At 40.6% G+C, this 19,630-nt stretch overlaps 1 protein-coding gene across 2 annotated transcripts in view; it reads right to left on the bottom strand.

Annotated features, from left to right (window-relative positions):
* iffo2a (intermediate filament family orphan 2a) overlaps nt 1-19,630 on the bottom strand; it is a 75,038-nt gene that overhangs the window by 27,033 nt on the left and 28,375 nt on the right. For both annotated transcript variants that reach the window (XM_060938233.1, XM_060938234.1), the window contains exon 2: nt 2,090-2,150. In XM_060938233.1, coding sequence (XP_060794216.1) covers nt 2,090-2,150 — 61 coding nt within the window. The remainder of the gene's footprint in view (nt 1-2,089; nt 2,151-19,630) is intronic.

The following is a 19,630-nucleotide window of genomic DNA, read 5'->3' as shown; positions in this document are numbered from 1 at the left end:
TTTTGTAAATATAAACGAAGTTAGAATTTGATGCCTGCAACACACTCAAAAAAAAGTTGGGATGGGGCAAAATAAGGCTGAAAAGTTTATAGGATATTCAAGTAACACAATTTTGGAAGATTCCACAATAAGCAGGTGAATTGGTATCATGACTGGGTATAAAAGGAACAGCAGCAAAGGCTCAGTCAGTGCAAGCAAGGATGAGTCGTGGCTCACCCCTTTGTGCCAAAATTTGTGAGAGAGTTGTTAGTCACTGCAAAAAGAGCATTTCTCAATGCAAGATTTTAGGTCTTTCAAAATCTACAGTACATAATATTGTGAAAAGATTCAGGGAATTCAGAGACATCTCGGTGCGTAAAGGGCAAGGTCAGAAACTGCTGTTGAATGTGCGTGACCTTCAAGACCTCATTCAGCACTGCCTGAGAAACCATCATGCTAATGCGACAAATATAGCCACATGTGCTCGGGAGTACTTCGAAAAATCATTGGCACTTAACACAGTCTCCCTCTGCATCCAAAAATGCAACCTGAAGCTGCAGTATGCAAGGAGGAAGCCATTCTATGCAAAAACGCAGCCAATTTCTCTGGGCCTGAACTCATGTTAGACGGACTGAAAGACAGTAGAAACGTGTGCTGTGGTTAGATGAGTCCACATTTCAGCTTGTTTTCAAGAAAAACGGACGTCGAGTTCTCAGTGCCAAAGGTGAACACGACCATCCAGTTTATCATCAGAGAAAGGTTCATAAGCTAGCATCTGTGATGGTATTGGGGGGGGCTTCAATGCCCATGGCATGGGTGAGTTCCATGTGTGTGAAGATACCATTGATGTATTGAAGCATATATTGGGATTTTAGAGAGATGTATTCATCAAGGCAACATCTCTTCCAAGGAAGTCCATGCTTATTTCAGCAGGACAATGCCAGGCCTCATTCTGCACGGGTTACAATAGCGTGGCTTTGTAGACAGAATGCGTGTGCTTGACTGGCCTGCTGCCAGTCCTGATCTGTCTCCTATTGAGAATGTATGGCTCATCATGAAGAGGATTGGACAACAGGGACCACAGACTGTTGAGCAGCTGAACAACTGTATCAAGCAAGAATGGACAAAAATTCCAACTGCAGAACTGCAACAATTAGCATCCTCGGTTCCCATATGATTAAAAAGTGTTATTAAATGGAAAGGTGATGTAATACAAATGGTAGTAATGCTTTTGTTCCAACTTTTTTTTTTTAAGTGTGTTGCATGCGTCAAATTCTAATTCCGTTTATCTTTACAAAATACAGATAAGTTGGTCAACTAAAATTATTGAAAATCTTTTCTTTATATTTTTGTCAGTTAAATAAAAGTTTCACATAAATGAACAAAATCAGATTGTTTTTATTGCATTTTGGAAAATATCCCTACTTTTCCAGAAATAGGGTTAGTATGACGATTCAAAATTGCTTGAACAATCTACACTCTGGTTTCCAATCTGAACAGTAGAGGGTTTTTTTTGTCCATCTCTGAGCTCCATGCTTTCAGGAGATTACTGTGGTGAGCATTTCAAATTCATGATGCCAAAAATAACTTTCTTGGTCTGCTCTGCTTCTCCATTATTCAGATCTGCTGTATACTATTTCAGATATCAGTTCACATTTATAGTTTGGTAAATAAGTAAGCTGTAGGTTGATTTCAGATTGCTGATTTGGAGAAAGAAAAAAACCCAGAAGGAAAGTCATTAACATGATTAACCTGACTAGGATTTGTAAGGACTATAAAATAATGATGAGACATTTATTTAATTCTTGCCTACTTCCTCAGAGCGTTCTCTATGCAATGCAACTGGAGGGAGAAGGAAAAGAAAAAAAAACCCACACACAAAACCACCTGGCAACATTGCCATTAATGTGACTAGAGCCTGGATAAATCAACCCCAGCTTAGCATCAAGCCTGAAGAGGAATAACTTTTCCTGTGTAACTACAGCTATGTCTTTTGAACACAAGTGTCCAACTGTGAATACTGCCCCGTATATGGAACCCAGTCCTCAGTAAAACCACAATGAGCATGAGATGAAGGGCTGAGTGGTGTCTGGCATGACGGAGCGCTCACTTGTTGTAAAGTTTCCACCATGGCCTCCATTTGCTGGCACTTGGACAACTCCTCCTCCCATCTGGAACACAGAGCACAGACATCTGGTCAATAAATCCAGTCCAGACAAAGATCATGTCATTTCACTTCATCAGTAAAGACAGAAAATGTCTTATAATTGCAGATTGAATTAGTAGAAATTAGTTCCATAGTAGAAAGAAAAAAAACCCACTACACAATGAGGATGGATAGACTGTTAAAAGTCTTAAAATGTCATGCAGTATTTCAAACAAACATTCAATGAGATATAGAGCACCACAATAATTATCCTGAATGCTTTGTCTTTATAGCTTCTTCCTTAAAAGGTCACTATGGTGATGGTAGAGACAGAGGGCACAAGCCAACCTTTCCAAGTAAAACGTTTAACACAATCCAGCGAAGAGGTTCTCCGAGTCGACCTACTTTGTTTAGGGTTGTCATGTTTAGCGTCATGCAACTGATGCTACAGTTTTGCCCCTTGGTTTGTTCCTGAGTATTTTATCCTGAGTAGTTTGTTGACTGTCACAGCATGTACGCAAACGGAGCTATTTTTAAAAGGTCACAGACTCACAAACGGAGTATTTAATGCACCAACACTGCCTTGGGTGTGAGAACGTTTACAGTATCCAGTTATTTAGCACAAAAGTCTTTTAGTACAAGTTCTAAAAGTCTCTTCGCACAACTCTGGATTATGGTCCTCATAATTGAAAAAAAAAAATACTCATCTTGATATAGGAAGGGGTTTATTATGATTGCTTCGGGACCGGAAGCTGGAATTTTTGCTGCTGTCCATGTTAAGGATCAGTTGCTGATCCCTGAAACATGGACTGAAAATCAGATTCTTTGGTGTCTTTGGATAGTTGTAGTTAAGCCAAAACAAACCTGGGTAATTCTGTGCCAAATCACCAGAAGGCTCCCGACTTACCATCTCAGATTTGGTTCATATTTTTTTTTATTTTGATAGCCTTGTAACTAATAATTACTGTGCAAAATTTTAGGCCAATATCTCCACTAGTTTCGGAGATATTAAGCCTTCAAAAAGGGGGCGTGGCCCCATATTTAACATGAAAACAAGTGTTACAATCAAACATCCATAGTTTGATGACTAATAACTTTTGAACTGTTCACACTAAATGGTTCAAATTTGCACACATGATTCTTTGATATAATAAGGCTCTGTACACAGAAGGAGAGCTTTGTATGTAACATATTTGCAGATTTATGGTGTGCCAAATATGGCTTCCTGGAATGTGCATTTGTCCATGGTAGCACTTTTGGCTCTCTATATCTCCAGATTTAATGACACCAGATGTCTGATTCTTTTTAATATATGAGACATGTTATAGTACTATCAGGAAAACATGTTACATCTGTGACAAAAATTATACTTGTCTCATATATAGGCCCCTAAAAATGGAAAAAAGCTTGTCGCGTCTGTATTTTGAATGCTTATAGCAAAAATCTGACAAGGTCTACCAGAAAACAAATTAGATCAGTGAAAAGAGCAAGGTCTAATTGATGTATGTACCAAATATGAAGTTGGTGCTGTGAAGAAAACCATTTTATTCAAGCTGTTGAATATAGGTTTTACGACATGCGAAAATGCCATTCACAAGGTTACATCACATGCTACATCATTGTATTTTGCCTTCTAAAAGGCAAAATACATTGTAATTGCATGGTTTCTTATTATTCTTTTCATTCTTCCACTCTTTCCTTTGGCATAAAACTCCTCCTAGGATTTTAATCCTAGTTAATGATCCATTATAGGTTTCTGTTGGGGAGAGGTCAAGGATCTGCAGCTGACCTTAATTAGGTCAATATTAATGAGGTCAAGGACACCGTGACATGAAATCACTTTGCGTGACCTAGTTTTACTTTGAGTGATAAAGTTCAGTGTACACTTTCACTAACCATATGATAGGGTAGCTCAGGCTGGGGAATGAGAAAAGCCTAATGTACTAATTACTCAAATATTAATAGGCAAATTTTTGTCTTGAAGATAGACAGGTCACATGGAGTTAGCATATTCATCATTTATATAGCGGTATAAATGTATGTTCGTGGTTTATTGACTGATCAGCATTGACCTCATTTGAAACTCCCTAATAAAGTGACATGTTTAAATTTTTTAACTAATTTATTAACAAACAAAAATCTCATCTCATTCATCTTATCATCTCTAGCCGCTTTATCCTGTTCTACAGGGTCGCAGGCAAGCTGGAGCCTATCCCAGCTGACTATGGGTGAAAGGCGGGGTACACCCTGGACAAGTCGCCAGGTCATCACAGGGCTGACACATAGACACAGACAACCATTCACACTCACATTCACACCTACGCTCAATCTAGAGTCACCAGTTAACCTAACCTGCATGTCTTTGGACTGCGGGGGAAACCGGAGCACCCGGAGGAAACCCACGCGGACACGGGGAGAACATGTAAACTCCACACAGAAAGGCCCTCGCCTAGCCTGGGAAATCCCATGCTGCTTTGCACAATCGTTCCAATCTGAAAAGACAGCATGGAAACTATGGTCTAAAGCAGGGGTCTTCAATCCTATCCGCAAAGGCCGGTGTACCTGCAGGCTTTCATTACAGCCAAATTGGAGGCTCACTTGATTGTTGACTGGAGACGAGGGTGAAATGATTCAACAAGTGAAATCAGGTGTAGCTCCTGCTTGGTTGGAATGAAAGCCTGCAGCCACACTGGCCCTTTGTGGATAGGATTGAAGACCCCTGGTCTAAAGGCTCGCCTGAGTTAGGGAGCCAATCAGAGAGTGGGGAGGGGTGGAAAGACGGTGACGCATACTACTCGACAAACGGAAGCTTATAGTTTATTTGGGACTGTTTATGGATCACATTTAACATGGCGGCGAGCGATACGAACCAAACTTTCGATCAAGCTTTAGACACTGTTCTGAATAGTTTAGAGCGAAAGTTTGTTTTAAAAAAAGAACAGCGTTTGGCGTTACAGTCTATTTTTGTTTTGCCTTCTCTTTCCTTCTCTTCTTCGCCTCTTCATCTTCTTCGTCGCTCTAACTACGTCACCGGGTACAACTGCCATGATTGGCCATGGGCTACGTATACACCAAATGATAGACATTCGCAACGTCCAATAAACGGCCGTTGACAATCGTAAACCACACCTCCCCTATGAGAAATTCAATAGGCGGATTCCAGACCATATTTCACTTGTGATATGGTCTGGTGTTAACCAGACTAGCCCTCGCCGGCCACGGGGCTCAAACCCGGACCTTCTTGCTGTGAGGCAACAGTGCTAACCACTACACCACCGTGCCGTCCAACGAACAAAAATTTCAGAAAAAATTCTTTTGGAATGGAGGGTTGACAATGTACCAGAGTAACAACTTGCTTAAATTGAATGTTTAACTTAATCAGTATGCATACGTTTATATATCAGAATTAAACATTTTTTATAGATTCTAAATATGTTAATTAATTGCATGTTTATCAAAAATAGATCTGTAATTTAATGATTAAACATAGCATAAAACCTAGTTATGGTAAGTTAAAGAAAAGTTTATACTCTCTCCGTCATCACATGTTGACCTACAAAGGTCACACAGCTTATAGGCAGTTACTTCACAACACATACTGACACCACGAGATCTCTTTGTGTGGGCAGAAAAAAACAAACATCCATTTCATATGAATTGAAAAGGGGGAAGTAACAAGCAATGGAAAAGTTCTTCAGAAGAGACTTTCAAAGTCCTCAACAATACCAGGAACAAGGGACAACCACTCATTTGTTCCCATCTCAGAGAACCAGTTGCAGATCAGCAGAGTGTCTGGTGGACCAAGCTTCATTGTGGACATGAGTGGCACTCATCCCCAGGTTGTAGATGATGCTGTGAAAGAAGGTTACACCCTGTCAGACATGACCCCAGGAAAATATGTTGCATGTTTGTATGACCAGCAATGGTGGATTAGTAATATCTGTGCAATATCAGAGGAGGAACAGGATGTGCAAGTACAATTTATGCATCCTCATGGTCCTGCAAAGTCTTACAGTTGGCCCAGAAGACAAGATATCTGTTGAGTTCCACTGATACACATCATAAAGATCATAGATGCGCCAATCACATCAACTGGTAGACAATATGTAGTTCCGTCTGGTGTGGTGAAAGAAATTGACCAGTTATTCAAAACGCTTCAAATAGACATGCTAAGTCTACATAAATAGAATTAAATGTGTAATTGACTTTTGTGAGATTTGTAAATCATTTATCATATTTACAAATATACTACATATATGTATAGTCAAGAAAATTTGAATTAATAATGATGTAGCATGTGATGTAACCTTGTGAATGGCATGTCATAAAACCTATATTCAACAGCTTGAATAAAATAGTTTTCTTCACAGCACCAACTTCATATTTGGTACATACATCAATTAGACCTTGCTCTTTTCACTGATCTAATTTGTTTTCTGGTAGACCTTGTCAGATTTTTGCTATAAGCATTCAAAATACAGACGCGACAAGCTTTTTTCCATTTTTAGGGGCCTATATATGAGACAAGTATAATTTTTGCCACAGATGTAACATGTTTTCCTGATAGTACTATAACATGTCTCATATATTAAAAAGAATCAGACATCTGGTGTCATTAAATCTGGAGATATAGAGAGCCAAAAGTGCTACCATGGACAAATGCACATTCCAGGAAGCCATATTTGGCACGCCATAAATCTGCAAATATGTCACATATTTGCTCTCCTTCTGTGTACAGAGCCTTATTATATCAAAGAATCATGTGTGCAAATTTGAACCATTTAGTGTGAACAGTTCAAAAGTTATTAGTCATCAAACTATGGATGTTTGATTGCAACACTTGTTTTTATGCTAAATATGGGGCCACGCCCCCTTTTTGAAGGCTTAATATCTCTGAAACTAGTGGAGATATTGGCCTAAAATTTTGCACAGCAGTTATTAGTAACAAGGATATTAAAATTAAAAAAAATATATGAACAAAATCTGAGGTGCTCAGTCGGGAGCTTTCTCTAAAATCTGGTGATTTGGCACGGAATTACTCACCTTGAATTGTGAGCACCTTTGTAGATATGATCAGAAGTGACTGAAGTTATCACAAATTTAACTGACTCAATTACGCGTTTGCCAAATTGATTAACCGGGGGATTATGTCTCTTGCCCTACTTGACAACATACGTTTTGCTGACAAAACAAACCTGGAAGTTGGCTGTAGCGGTGTACCGTGTCAGCGTACAGTACGTGCCGTGTTAAATAATTTGGATGGAGGATTGGTGACCAACATGGCGGAGCGAGGAATTGTTTTCGATCGGAATCTCGGCAACTTTCATTTAAAAAAAATCCATCAAACATCTTTAAACATGATCAGTAAGTATTCATAATAAAGATGAAGTGTTCTTGGATCTTGTGCTAAAAGACTTTGGATTTGTGCAAAAGGACTTGTGCTAAATAAACGTAAACCATGTTTACCGTGCCTTTACAAAGCCCTTGATTACAGAAACCCTCTTCCTTATATGTTTACTTACAAGTTTTAGGACTTGAGGTATTTTTATTTTTTTCACAGGTAATAAAACAAACCCTTTTCCAAATAAGGGAAGAACTGTTCGTGTTGCATCAGGTCTTTTCCACACAAAGGAATTCCCCATCATGCCATGTTGTCAGAATACACCTCCTCCACACATGTCCCTGCTTCCCCCCCCTCATACCTTTCATTCCTCTCATAGTCCAGACACTGCACAGCTATTGCCATTGGTATTAAGCAGCCAGAATGTACTCTGGCTTGGGAAAGCAGTCTCTTGGAGTCTCTCAAAGCGAATGCTGACTCAAGCAATCATTACACTTTTTATCTCGAGAAAATCTAAATGGAGGTCAAAACATGATCAATACATTTCCAACATACTGAAAAACAGACAGCGTTTGTTTTATGCAGTACTGCTGTGGGACACTGACAAAAGGACTAGATCAGAAATAAAATTATTTGTACTGATTAGGATTTGCTTTGTAATATATTAAACTTGCAACACATCCATGTGGTAGGAATGGTAGATCACTGGTCATCAACTGGTGGAGCGTAGTCCAGATACGGATCAAACTGAATACTTGGAAAAACTACTGTAACCAAGCTGAATAACATAAAAAATAAAAAGTTAAAGAATAACTGGCTGTAATTCAATGGCTCTAGTTCTTTTAAACGTGAACCAGTTCAATGTTTGCAGCAGATCATCTGATACAGTTTATCCAATCACATAACATACACATGGAAATTATTTAGCTGAAGGCAGCTCATCAGCCCAGAGACTGGAAACCTGACTAGAGACTATAAATCAGAAAGGGAAAGGTTTTACATTGATGTTCATAGAATTATTAATATCTCATTTACCCTACTTGGGCCATGTAGTTCTTGTGAAAATGAGGAGCCAGGAGACAGGCTTGTGACAACTTGGGGGGGGGGGGGGGGGGCGTATTATTAGCTTATCCCGCCTACAGGCGATGAGCTTATGCTATCATGTGTTGTCTATCATCCACATTTTACGAAAATCACTTCTCTCTTAATTCTTTACCGATTTTTGTTCTTTTTGGCAGGAAGGTAGGCCTGCCTGGGGTGCATATAGTTTCTACCCAAATTTGCTTAATTACAGCTATTAACAAGTGTTGCCAGGCAAAACAAACCTTGCCCAGCACTTATTTTATACCTATATGTTAATAATGGGGCGGCACGGTGGTGTAGTGGTTAGCGCTGTCGCCTCACAGCAAGAAGGTCCTGGGTTCGAGCCCCGGGGCCGGCGAGGGCCTTTCTGTGCGGAGTTTGCATGTTCTCCCCGTGTCCGCGTGGGTTTCCTCCGGGTGCTCCGGTTTCCCCCACAATCCAAAGACATGCAGGTTAGGTTAACTGGTGACTCTAAATTGACCGTAGGTGTGAATGTGAGTGTGAATGGTTGTCTGTGTCTATGTGTCAGCCCTGTGATGACCTGGCGACTTGTCCAGGGTGTACCCCGCCTTTCGCCCATAGTCAGCTGGGATAGGCTCCAGCTTGCCTGCGACCCTGTAGAAGGATAAAGCGGCTAGAGATGATGAGATGAGATGTTAATAATGGTAATATTTCTCAATCATCAGTGGTCAGGTTATAGTCCTACGAAAATCCATAACTTTGGGTTTGACATTTCAAAGTCATTCAAGGTCAAGGTGCCAAATGAAAAACGGGCTTGTATGGCACTTCCTATAAGTTGATAATGGTAAATATCTGTCTATCATCAACTGTTCAAGTTACAGCCCTCTGAAAATCCGTGACCTTGAGTTTGACCTTTCAAGATCATGGTGCCAAATGAAAGGCCATATGGGAGTTCCGATATGCTCATAGTAGTAAACATTTGTCTATCAGCAACCATTTGAGTTATAATGAAAAAATGTTATTTTGACCGAAAGGTTGACCTTTCCGGTGACCTTGACCCGATTACCCTCAAAATTTAAATCAGGCAATCTACGGACCACTGCCCACCTACCTTGAAAATTTGAAGTCAATCGGTGCAACCATCTAGACGCTAGATTGTTAACAGACAGACAAACAAACAAACAAACAAACAAACAAACAAACAGCACTGATTACAATACTTCGTCCCGCTTACTCCGTTGCGGGCGAGTTAATGACGTCATGGATGAATGAAGCCTTAATGAGCAGTTCAACAAAAATCGCTTCTTCTCGGTCAACTCCTCACCGTTTTGGATTCTTTCTGGCAAATAGGTCGGTATTCCTAGGGTATATATAACTTCGAAATATAACTTGTATATAGTGTATATAGCTTGCAACATTTATTACGCAAGGTGGCTCAATTTAGATCGTTCCTTCTGGACTAGACTGGGCCGGAGTGACTCACAGTGCCTTGAAAAAGTATTCATACCCCTTGAACTTTTTCACATTTTTCCACCTTACAACCACAAACTTAAAAGTTTTGTATTGAGATTTTATGTGATAGACCAACACAGAGTAGCACAGAATTGTGAAGTGAAATGAAAATGATAAATGGTCTTCAAAATTTTAAACAAATAAAAATCTGATAAACGTGATGTGCATTAGTATTTACCCCCCCTGCGTCAATACTTTGTAGAGCCACCTTTTGCTGCAATTACAGCTGCAAGTCTTTTGTGGTATGTCTCTACCAGCTTTGCACATCTAGACACTGAAATTTTTGCCCATTCTTCTTTGCAAAATAGCTCAAGCTCAGCCAGACTGGATGGAGAGCGTCTGTGAACAGCAATTTTCAAGTCTTGCCACAGATGCTCAATGGGATTCAGGTCTGGACTTCGACTGGGCCATTCTAACACATGAATATTCTTTGATCTAAACCATTCCATTGTAGCTCTGGCTGTATGTTTAGGGTCATTGTCTTGCTGGAAGGTGAATCTCCTTCCCAGTCTCAAGTCTTCTGCAGCCTCCAACAGGTTTTCTTCCAGGATTGCCCTGTATTTAGCTCCATCCATCTTCCCATCAACTCTGACCAGCTTCCCTGTCCCTGCTGAAGAAAAGCATCCTCATAGCATGATGCTGCCACCACCATGTTTCACAGTGGGGATGGTGTGTGCAGGGTGATGAGCAGTGTTAGTTTTCCGCCGCACATAGCGCTTTGCATTTAGGCCAAAACGTTCAACTTTGGTCTCATCTGACCAAAGCACCTTCTTCCACACGTTTGCTGTGTCCCCTTCATGGCTTCTGGCAAACTGCAAACGGGACTTCTTATGCCTGTCTTTCAACAATGGCTTTCTTCTTGCCACTCTTCCAAAAAGGCCAGATTTGTGGAGTGTATGACTTATAGTTGTCCTGTGCACAGATTCTCCCACCTGAGCTGTGGATTTCTGCAGCTCCTCCAGAGTGATCATGGGCCTCTTGGCTGCTTCTCTGACCAGTGCTCTCCTTGCTCGCTCTGTCAGTTTAGGTGGACGGCCATGTCTTGGTAGGTTTGCTGTTGTGCCATACTTTTTTCCATTTTTGAATTATTGATTGAACAGTGCTTCTTGAGATGTTCAGAGCTTGGGATTTTTTTTTATAACCCAACCCTGCTTTAAACTTCTCCAGAACTTTATCCCTGACCTGTCTGGTGAGTTCTTTGGTCTTCATGATGCTGTTTGTTCTTCAGTGTTCTCTAACAAACCACGGAGGCCTTCACAGAACAAGTATATTTATGCTGAGAGTAAATTACACACAGTAGGACTCTATTAACTAATTAGATGACTTCTGAAGGCAATTGATTGCACTGGATTGTATTTAGAGGTATCAGAGTACAGGGGGCTGAATACTAATGCACACCACATTTTTCAGATTTTTATTTGTTTAAAATTTTGAAGACCATTTATCATTTTCGTTTCACTTCACAATTATGTGCTACTCTGTGTTGGTCTATCACATAAAATCTCAATAAAAAACTTTTAAGTTTGTGGTTGTAAGGTGGAAAAATGTGAAAGTTCAAGGGGTATGAATACTTTTTCAAGGCACTGTACGCCGTCATTGACGGCCTCGTTAGAATATTGAGCTTTTCAGTAATATTTAATTCTCGCTCTCTCTCAGGCACACATTAGTGGACTGCCAGTGATTATTCACAGGTAAGACTCCTCACGCGTTACCTGCTGGTTCTACCCGACAGTAAATCACACCCCTGCTGCCACAGGCTGATTTAGTGAACTTGTTTAAAAAAACGTCAATGACAAAGTCAGAACATGTAAAGAGGATATGTGTGCATGTTCATGTGTTTATTCTGTCTGCTCAAAAATCAATGTCTCATCTATCCAGAGTCCAAAGTGGTAACCACACAAAAAGAACCACTTACAAACAATAACAATTTCAATTTACAGCCATAATTGTAATCAGTAATGGTTAGGCATGCAACAGTCATCATTCAGTAACGTTACTTGCTTATCTGAACCTTTGGAAGCAAGGAATTGTTTACATCTGGACCTTCACAACTTTTAGTTGAATGTAACCTCTGTAGATTGGTCTGCATTATTCGGGACAAACGAAGAAGTGAACAGATTACATGAATGCCGCATTTCATTAAGGCCTACAGTATATAACTCATTTTGAACAAACAAGGTTGGCCAGGAAGAAAAATATATTTGACAAGTTGCACAATTTGTGTTTAAATATTTGTGTTTTTAGATATAGTATGGTGGCACATGCAAAGAAATGCTGTAAAGCAAGGATGCCTTCAAAAAAAAAAAAAAAAAAGATACAAAGAGCGGTTAACTGTAATAAACTAAACAAACTCAATATTTGGTGCAGCAATCTATCCATCCATCACCTGTAGCCGCTTTATCCTGTTCTACAGGGTCGCAAGCAAGCTGGAGCCTATCCCAGCTGACTACGGGCAAAAGGCGGGGTACACCCTGGACAAGTCACCAAATCATCGCACGGCTGACACAGAGACAAACAACCATTCACACTTACATTCACACCTACGGTCAATTTAGAGCCACCAATTAGCCTAACCTGCATGTCTTTGGACTGTGGGGGAAACCGGAGCACCCAGAGGAAACCCACGCAGACACGGGGAGAACATGCAAACTCCACACACAAAGGCCCTCGTCAGCCGCAAACCCAGGACCTTCTTGCTGTGAGGTGACAGTAATAACCACTACACCACCGTGCCACCCATGGTGCAGCAATCCTTTGCTTTTAATAATAATAAAAAATTAGTCTGAGGTACATTTTGTGCAGCTTTAGAAGGAAATGAGCTGCTAAATTTTACTGAGCATCTTGAAGAAACTGAAAATGCTCTTCTGAGGACACTGACTGTCACACTTGCTGCTTCTTGTTCTTTTTCCAAGCAGGTTTCTCTCTGAAAAGTGCTCCGTTACGTAACATGCTGCCTTCTTTATGGACATGCAAACATTTTTCTGTAACATTTGATTTTCTTTTGTTTCCCGTGGGAAAAGTAACATCTGGAAATATAAAATGTTTTTGTACTGACTCAGTAATGCAGAGGTTATAAAATAAAACTTGAGAACAAAATTTTGTACAAAACAATAGCACGTCCAAGCCTTTTGCACAGTACAAAATGCTTCAACATAAAAGCACATTTTATTATCTTATACTTTGAATATAGACAAGGAGTCAAGTTTAAAGAAGTTAATTTGTTAAATGCACGCTCCATTTCAAAGGCTTTTTTTTTTTTTTAAAGCGGTGCCATTGGCTGGACGGCTCAGGCGATAGCGAGACACAGACATTCAGACTGGTGGGTAACTCCAGTGCAGATGATTAAAGTATTGCCCAAGGGCATGAGAAACTGACTCCACTAATTTCCTCTGGCCCACTCAGTCCAGCCCTGCAGTTTTACTGCAGAGAAACAACATCAATTCAGACTGAGCAATAAAAGAATGCTTAGACACAGAACAAATTAAAAAAAAGAAAATTCAAGTGTGTATCGAAGTCTTTTCGTGTCACTTCTGGTATTTTATTAAAAACAGGTTAAGTGATATTTAAAAAACAAAAAAACAAAAAAAACCACAACAGTTAAATAGTTACAAAGCCCTACCATGGAGGCATATTATATTACATTACAAAAACATAAGCCATTTCTGTAGAAGTGTACTTCCGTAAAGGCTCATCATTACCATATAACCAGGAAGAATAGTTTTGGGGAAAGAGAACAATGCAAGGAACCAGTGAACAAAATATGTATGCACTTTTCATGGCACAAGGTCAGTTCAGACTGAGCAATGCAACAATACTTCGACACAAAACTTTTGCTATTTAAAAAAAAATTCAAACGTGCATCGATGTCTTCATGTTGTTTCTGGTATTTCATTAAAAACAAGTTGGGTGAGATAAAACGATTAAATAACGATAAAGCATTATCATGAGCGCATATTAAACTGGCCGGCCACTTTAATAGGAACTTGTTCTTGGCTGCAGGAACGGAACCCGGTGTGTGGGACCCAGATGGGAGAAACCTGGGTTGCCCAAGTAGGTTTTAGCTAGGGCCCATATGAAACCCACTTTTAGCCCAACTGGGCTTGCCCACATGGGGCCACCGCATAACCCTTGGCCAAAACCGACTGGAGCCCAGCTGGGCAGCCCACATTCAACCCATGTGGGACCCACATGGGTGTGTGTTGGCAGGGCCGTGTGGGACCCAGATGGGAGAAACCTGGGTTGCCCAAGTAGGTTTTAGCTAGGGCCCATATGAAACCCACTTTTAGCCCAACTGGGCTTGCCCACATGGGGCCACCGCATAACCCTTGGCCAAAACCGACTGGAGCCCAGCTGCGCAGCCCACATTCAACCCATGTGGGACCCACATGGGTGTGCTGGCAGGGTTGTTCTGCTGTTGCATGCTGAGATGCTTCTCTGCTCATCATGGTTGCAAAGAGCTGCTATGAGTTACTAGATCCTTCCTGGGAGCTCGAACCAATCTGGCCATTTTCCTCGGACCTCTCTTCGGATCACTCAGTGGGTTTTGTTTTTCGCACCATTCTGTGTAAATTCTAGAGACTGTTGTGTGTGAAAACCCCAGGAGAGCAGTGGTTTCTGAATTACTCAAACCAACACCCATGCCACAGTGAAAAAGTCACACTTTGAGATCACAATTTTTCCCCATTCTGATGTTTGACGTGAACATGAGCATGAACTGACGCTCTTGATTTGTATCTGCATGATTGTATGCATGGTGCTGCTGTCAAGGGATTGGCTGATTAGAGAACTGTATAAAACAGCAGGTGGATGGGTGTTTCTAATAAAGTGGCCGGTGAGCGCATACTACGTTACAAAAATCTAATCCATTTTCCGTGGAAGTGTTAAAGTTTACTAGCTCTACCATATAACCAGGAAGAACAGTTCTGAGGAAAGAAAGAACAATGCAATGCATGGAACCAGTACACAAAAACTCTCTCTCTCTCTCGCTCTCTTTTTCTCGTGCCAATCATATTTACTGCTCAATACAAAAGACAGCCTCAGGGAAATACCACATAGCCGATTTACATTTCAAACCATATACTCTTGCTCTAACTTATTTTATTTTCATGTTCTAGGTATGGGAAAGGTCTCTACGCACTTAATAGGATAAGTAAAGACTGAACCAGAACAACACACTCTGATTGCCATCTTCAGTAAAATCACTATACTTAACACTCAAAGACTGAGATAATCTGCTGCCAACACACAGTCTGGCTGACATCACTGAAACAGAGTGTGTGACACAGCACAGGTCATAGCAGGCTACAATGAAGGCAGATTATGTCAAATGTGTGAAGTATTAACCCATAGCTTTATTCATCTTTAATCTACAGGGAAATTTAGCAGATGGTACGTCACCGGGATGCATCGATACCAATACTGATATCATCTGATGGTCCGAGATCTTGCTCATTTACTCCTAATTGTAAAACATGCCCCGATACAAGGTAAATAGGACGTAAATCTAGCGTATGCCGTCCTGCTAACATACAGACGGCAGAAAATGACAACAATCTGGATGCATTTCATGATTAACAATGGAAAGCAAAGCAGACGCAAACATCCATCCATCCATCACTGCTTATCCTGTTCAGGGTCCTGGGCAAGCTGGAGCCTATCCCAGCTGACTATGGGCGAGAGGCAGGGTACACCCTGGACAAGTCACCAAATCATCGCAGGGCTGATACATAGACACAAACAACCACTCACACTCACATTCACACCTACGGTCAATTTCTCATCTCATCTCATTATCTCTAGCCTCTTTATCCTGTTCTACAGGGTCGCAGGCAAGCTGGAGCCTATCCCAGCTGACTACGGGCGAAAGGCAAGGTACACCCTGGACAAGTCGCCAGGTCATCACAGGGCTGACAGACACAGACAACTATTCACACTCACATTCACACCTACGGTCAATTTAGAGCCACCGATTAGCCTAACCTGCATGTCTTTGGACTGTGGGGGAAACCGGAGCACCCGGAGGAAACCCACACGGACACGGGGAGAACATGCAAACTCCACACTGAAAGGCCCCCTGTCAGCCACTGGGCTTGAACCCAGAACCTTCTTGCTGTGAGGCGACAGTGCTAACCACTACACCACTCTGCCACCCAGACGCAAACAAAAATAAACATTAACAAGTGTTGCCAGGCAAAACAAACCTCACCTGGTAGTACTTAGATATCACAAAAAAAACAATTTTGACCTTTTTGGTAACCTTGACTGGATGACCCCCAAAATGATGGAGGTTCTATTTGAGACCAATGGCCATCTATCCTGAAAGTTTCACAAAGATTGGTCCAGCCGTTTTCCCGTAATGCTGCTAAAAAAAAAAAAAAAGAAAAAAGAAACCCGACCGAAAACAACACCTCGCCCCGCTTACTCCGTAGTGGGCGAGGTAAAGAGAATAATACAGCACTTTTTTCATGTAGTTTGATAAAACACCCTTAAACATTAAGCTCAGCATGAGGAGCTCATTTTTAGTAGCGCAAAATAGCAAAAATGTCTACAGACAATCGTAGCTGACTGAAAATAAGAGCTCTTACCCAGTATGCTGTTCTTGTTTAAATCAGCTAATACTGGCTGCACATAGACAATGAGGGATTCTGACACAACGACCAACTCTCCTCCATGACAATGTAGCTAGCTAAGGCACTTTAAAATCAAATAGCTGATGTTATCAAGAACAAGCCTTGTAGCCTAAGCTACTGCGAATGCCAACGTGTACAGTTGCGGTCAGAAGTTTACATACACGGACATGAATGGCATCATGGACAGGAATTTCGAGGCAATATTCAGCCCTCAGTGTTTCACTGAACCAGTGTTTCACATACACCATACATGATGTAGGCATGTATACAATTATCCTGCCACAGAAAAAGAACCATTCAAAGAAATCATTAAAAGGCCCAATATTACCATGAAATTCATGTCTTTTTATTTAAACTTATGACTCCAACTATGCACATGCACCCTTAAATATAAACAGAGCTAAATAATTGGATTGGATAATTACTGAAGCAATTAATATGTTTCAGATGGCGACAATTCTTTTAATCCTAACTGATGCAGTGAGTAGCTTCTCATTTTCTTAAACAAACAACTAGGCTATATTGGAAGACGTATCCTATGGTCATGGAAAAGATGTTACGGTGTTTTGGAACAGTCAAATTAGTGTCCTGCATCAAGCAAAGATAACAACTAAGGAGATTGCTTAAAGTACTGGAATTGGGTTAAGAACAGTCAAATGCATTATTAAACCCTGAAGGATGGCGGTGAACTGTCAACTTCGCATAAAAAATGTGGTCAGGAAAGAAGAAAAAAAAAAACACCACACAACAACAACAACCTTGACTGACCATGATCAGAGATCCAATTGGTGTCAATTCGTTTTAAAAACACACACACACACACACACACACACACCACAGTAGAAGAACTCATGGCTATGTTTATTAGTGACAGTAAGAGCATTTACACACACACACACACACACACACACACACACACACACACACGATTGGGACTAAACAGCTGTGTGACCATGAGAAAGCAATCTGTTAGTGAGACTAATCAGAAGAAAATGTTTCAGTTTGCTAGGGGGCATAAAGATTGGACTTTGGCGCAATGGAAAAAGGTCATATGGTCTGAAGATTGATGGTGCTGCTGCTGTCAAGGGATTGGCTGATTAGAGAATTGCATAAAACAGCAGGTATATGGGTGTTTCTAATAAAGTGGCCAATGAGTGTATATTACGTTACAAAAATCTAATCCATTTTCTGTGGAAGTGTTAAGGCTTGCTAGCTTTACCATATAACCAGGAAAAAAGAGTTTTGGGGAAAAGAGAACAATGCAATGCATGAAACCAGTACACAAAAACACTCTCTCGTGCCAATCGTATTTACTGTTCAATACAAAAGACAGCCTCAGGGAAATACCACATAGCTAATTTACATTTCAAACCATATACCCTTGCTCTAACTTATTTTATTTTCATTTTCTAGGTATGGGAAAGGCCTTTACGCACTAATAGGATTTAAAAAAAAAAAAATTATACATCTTGACTGACCATGATCAGAGATCATGTAAACATTTGGTGTCAATTTGTTTATTTAAAAAAAAAAAAAACCACAACAGTAAAACTCATGGCTATGTTTATTAATGACAGTAAGAGCATTTACACACACACACACACGAATTCACAGGGTTGGGACTAAACAGCTGTGTGACCATAAGAAAACCATTTGTTAGTGAGACTAAATCAGAAGAAAATGTTTCAGTTTGCTAGGGGGCATAAAGATTGGATTTTGGCGCAACGGGAAAAGGTCATGTGGTCTGAAGATTCCAGACCTATTCCTGAGTGATGGGTGTGTCCGGGGAAGAAAGGAAGTGCATGAAGCGATGTATAGATCATTCAGAGTGGCCACAGCACAAACCTCTGGAGGCAGCGTTATGATCTGGGGTTCATTTGTTCATTCCAGGCATTTAGCAGACGCTCTTATCCAGAGTGACATACAACGTACCCAGAGCAGCCTGGGGAGCAGTTGGGGGTTAGGTGCCTCGCTCAAGGGCATTTCAGCCATTCCTGCAAGTCCAGGGAATTGAACCAGCAACCTTTGCAGTCCCAAAGCTGCTTCTCTGACCACTGGTCGTTTCAATTAGTCAGGTTGAGGCTCAGCAATGTTACAGGGCAATAAAACGAAGTCAGCTGATGATGTCAATGTACTGAATGATCAGATTATCCCATCAATGGATATTTTTTTTCTTCCCTGATAGCACAGGAATATTCCAGGACAAACAAACAAACAAACAAACAAACAAACAAACATCGGGCTCAAATTTTGATTCAGGGAGTATGAGGACTCATTTCCACACATGAATTGGCCATCACAGAGTCCTGACATTAACCCCATTAAAAGTTTTTGGGATGTGCTGGAGAAGACTTTAGAGTGTTTCAACTCTCCGGTCGTCAGTACAAGATCACGGTGAAAAATTCATGCAACTCTGGATGGAAATAAATGATGTGATGCTGCATAAGGTTCTTGAAACAATGCCATAGCAAACAGGCCCCGTAATCAAAGCTCGAGGCGGGCCAACAAAATATTAGTGTGCAACTTATTTTTGCCTGGGCAGTGTATACACATAATACTTCATAAAGTTGGCAAGACATGAGAGGCTTATTTAATTATTCATGCGTGCATGACAGGATGTGACGGACAACCAAAAAGCAGTTTGTTCATTAAACAATACCTCTTGGCATTGTCTCAGTTTCTGATCTGATGTGTACAGAAAAGAATTTTATGAAAACATCTTTGTCTTCACCACTGAGCACTGAATTTAAAATAAATAAATAAAATAATAAAGGGTTTACACATGTGATGAAAAAACCGGGCACTATGCCAGCTACCCCCAAAGTTCATTCTAGCTGTTCAACCACTTTGTTTTTCCGAACTATAGAATGATAAAGCACAACCTTTAGCCTGGTTTGTGGTTAAACAAGGCATTATAAAGAGCATAACTAGCTTGATCCAGTTAATCTTATGACCAAAGGACTTACAATGGCACCAGAT

Source organism: Neoarius graeffei, chromosome 13 (assembly GCF_027579695.1).
Source record: "Neoarius graeffei isolate fNeoGra1 chromosome 13, fNeoGra1.pri, whole genome shotgun sequence".
Lineage (NCBI taxonomy): Eukaryota > Metazoa > Chordata > Actinopteri > Siluriformes > Ariidae > Neoarius > Neoarius graeffei.
This window is presented reverse-complemented; position numbering and strand designations above follow the sequence as displayed.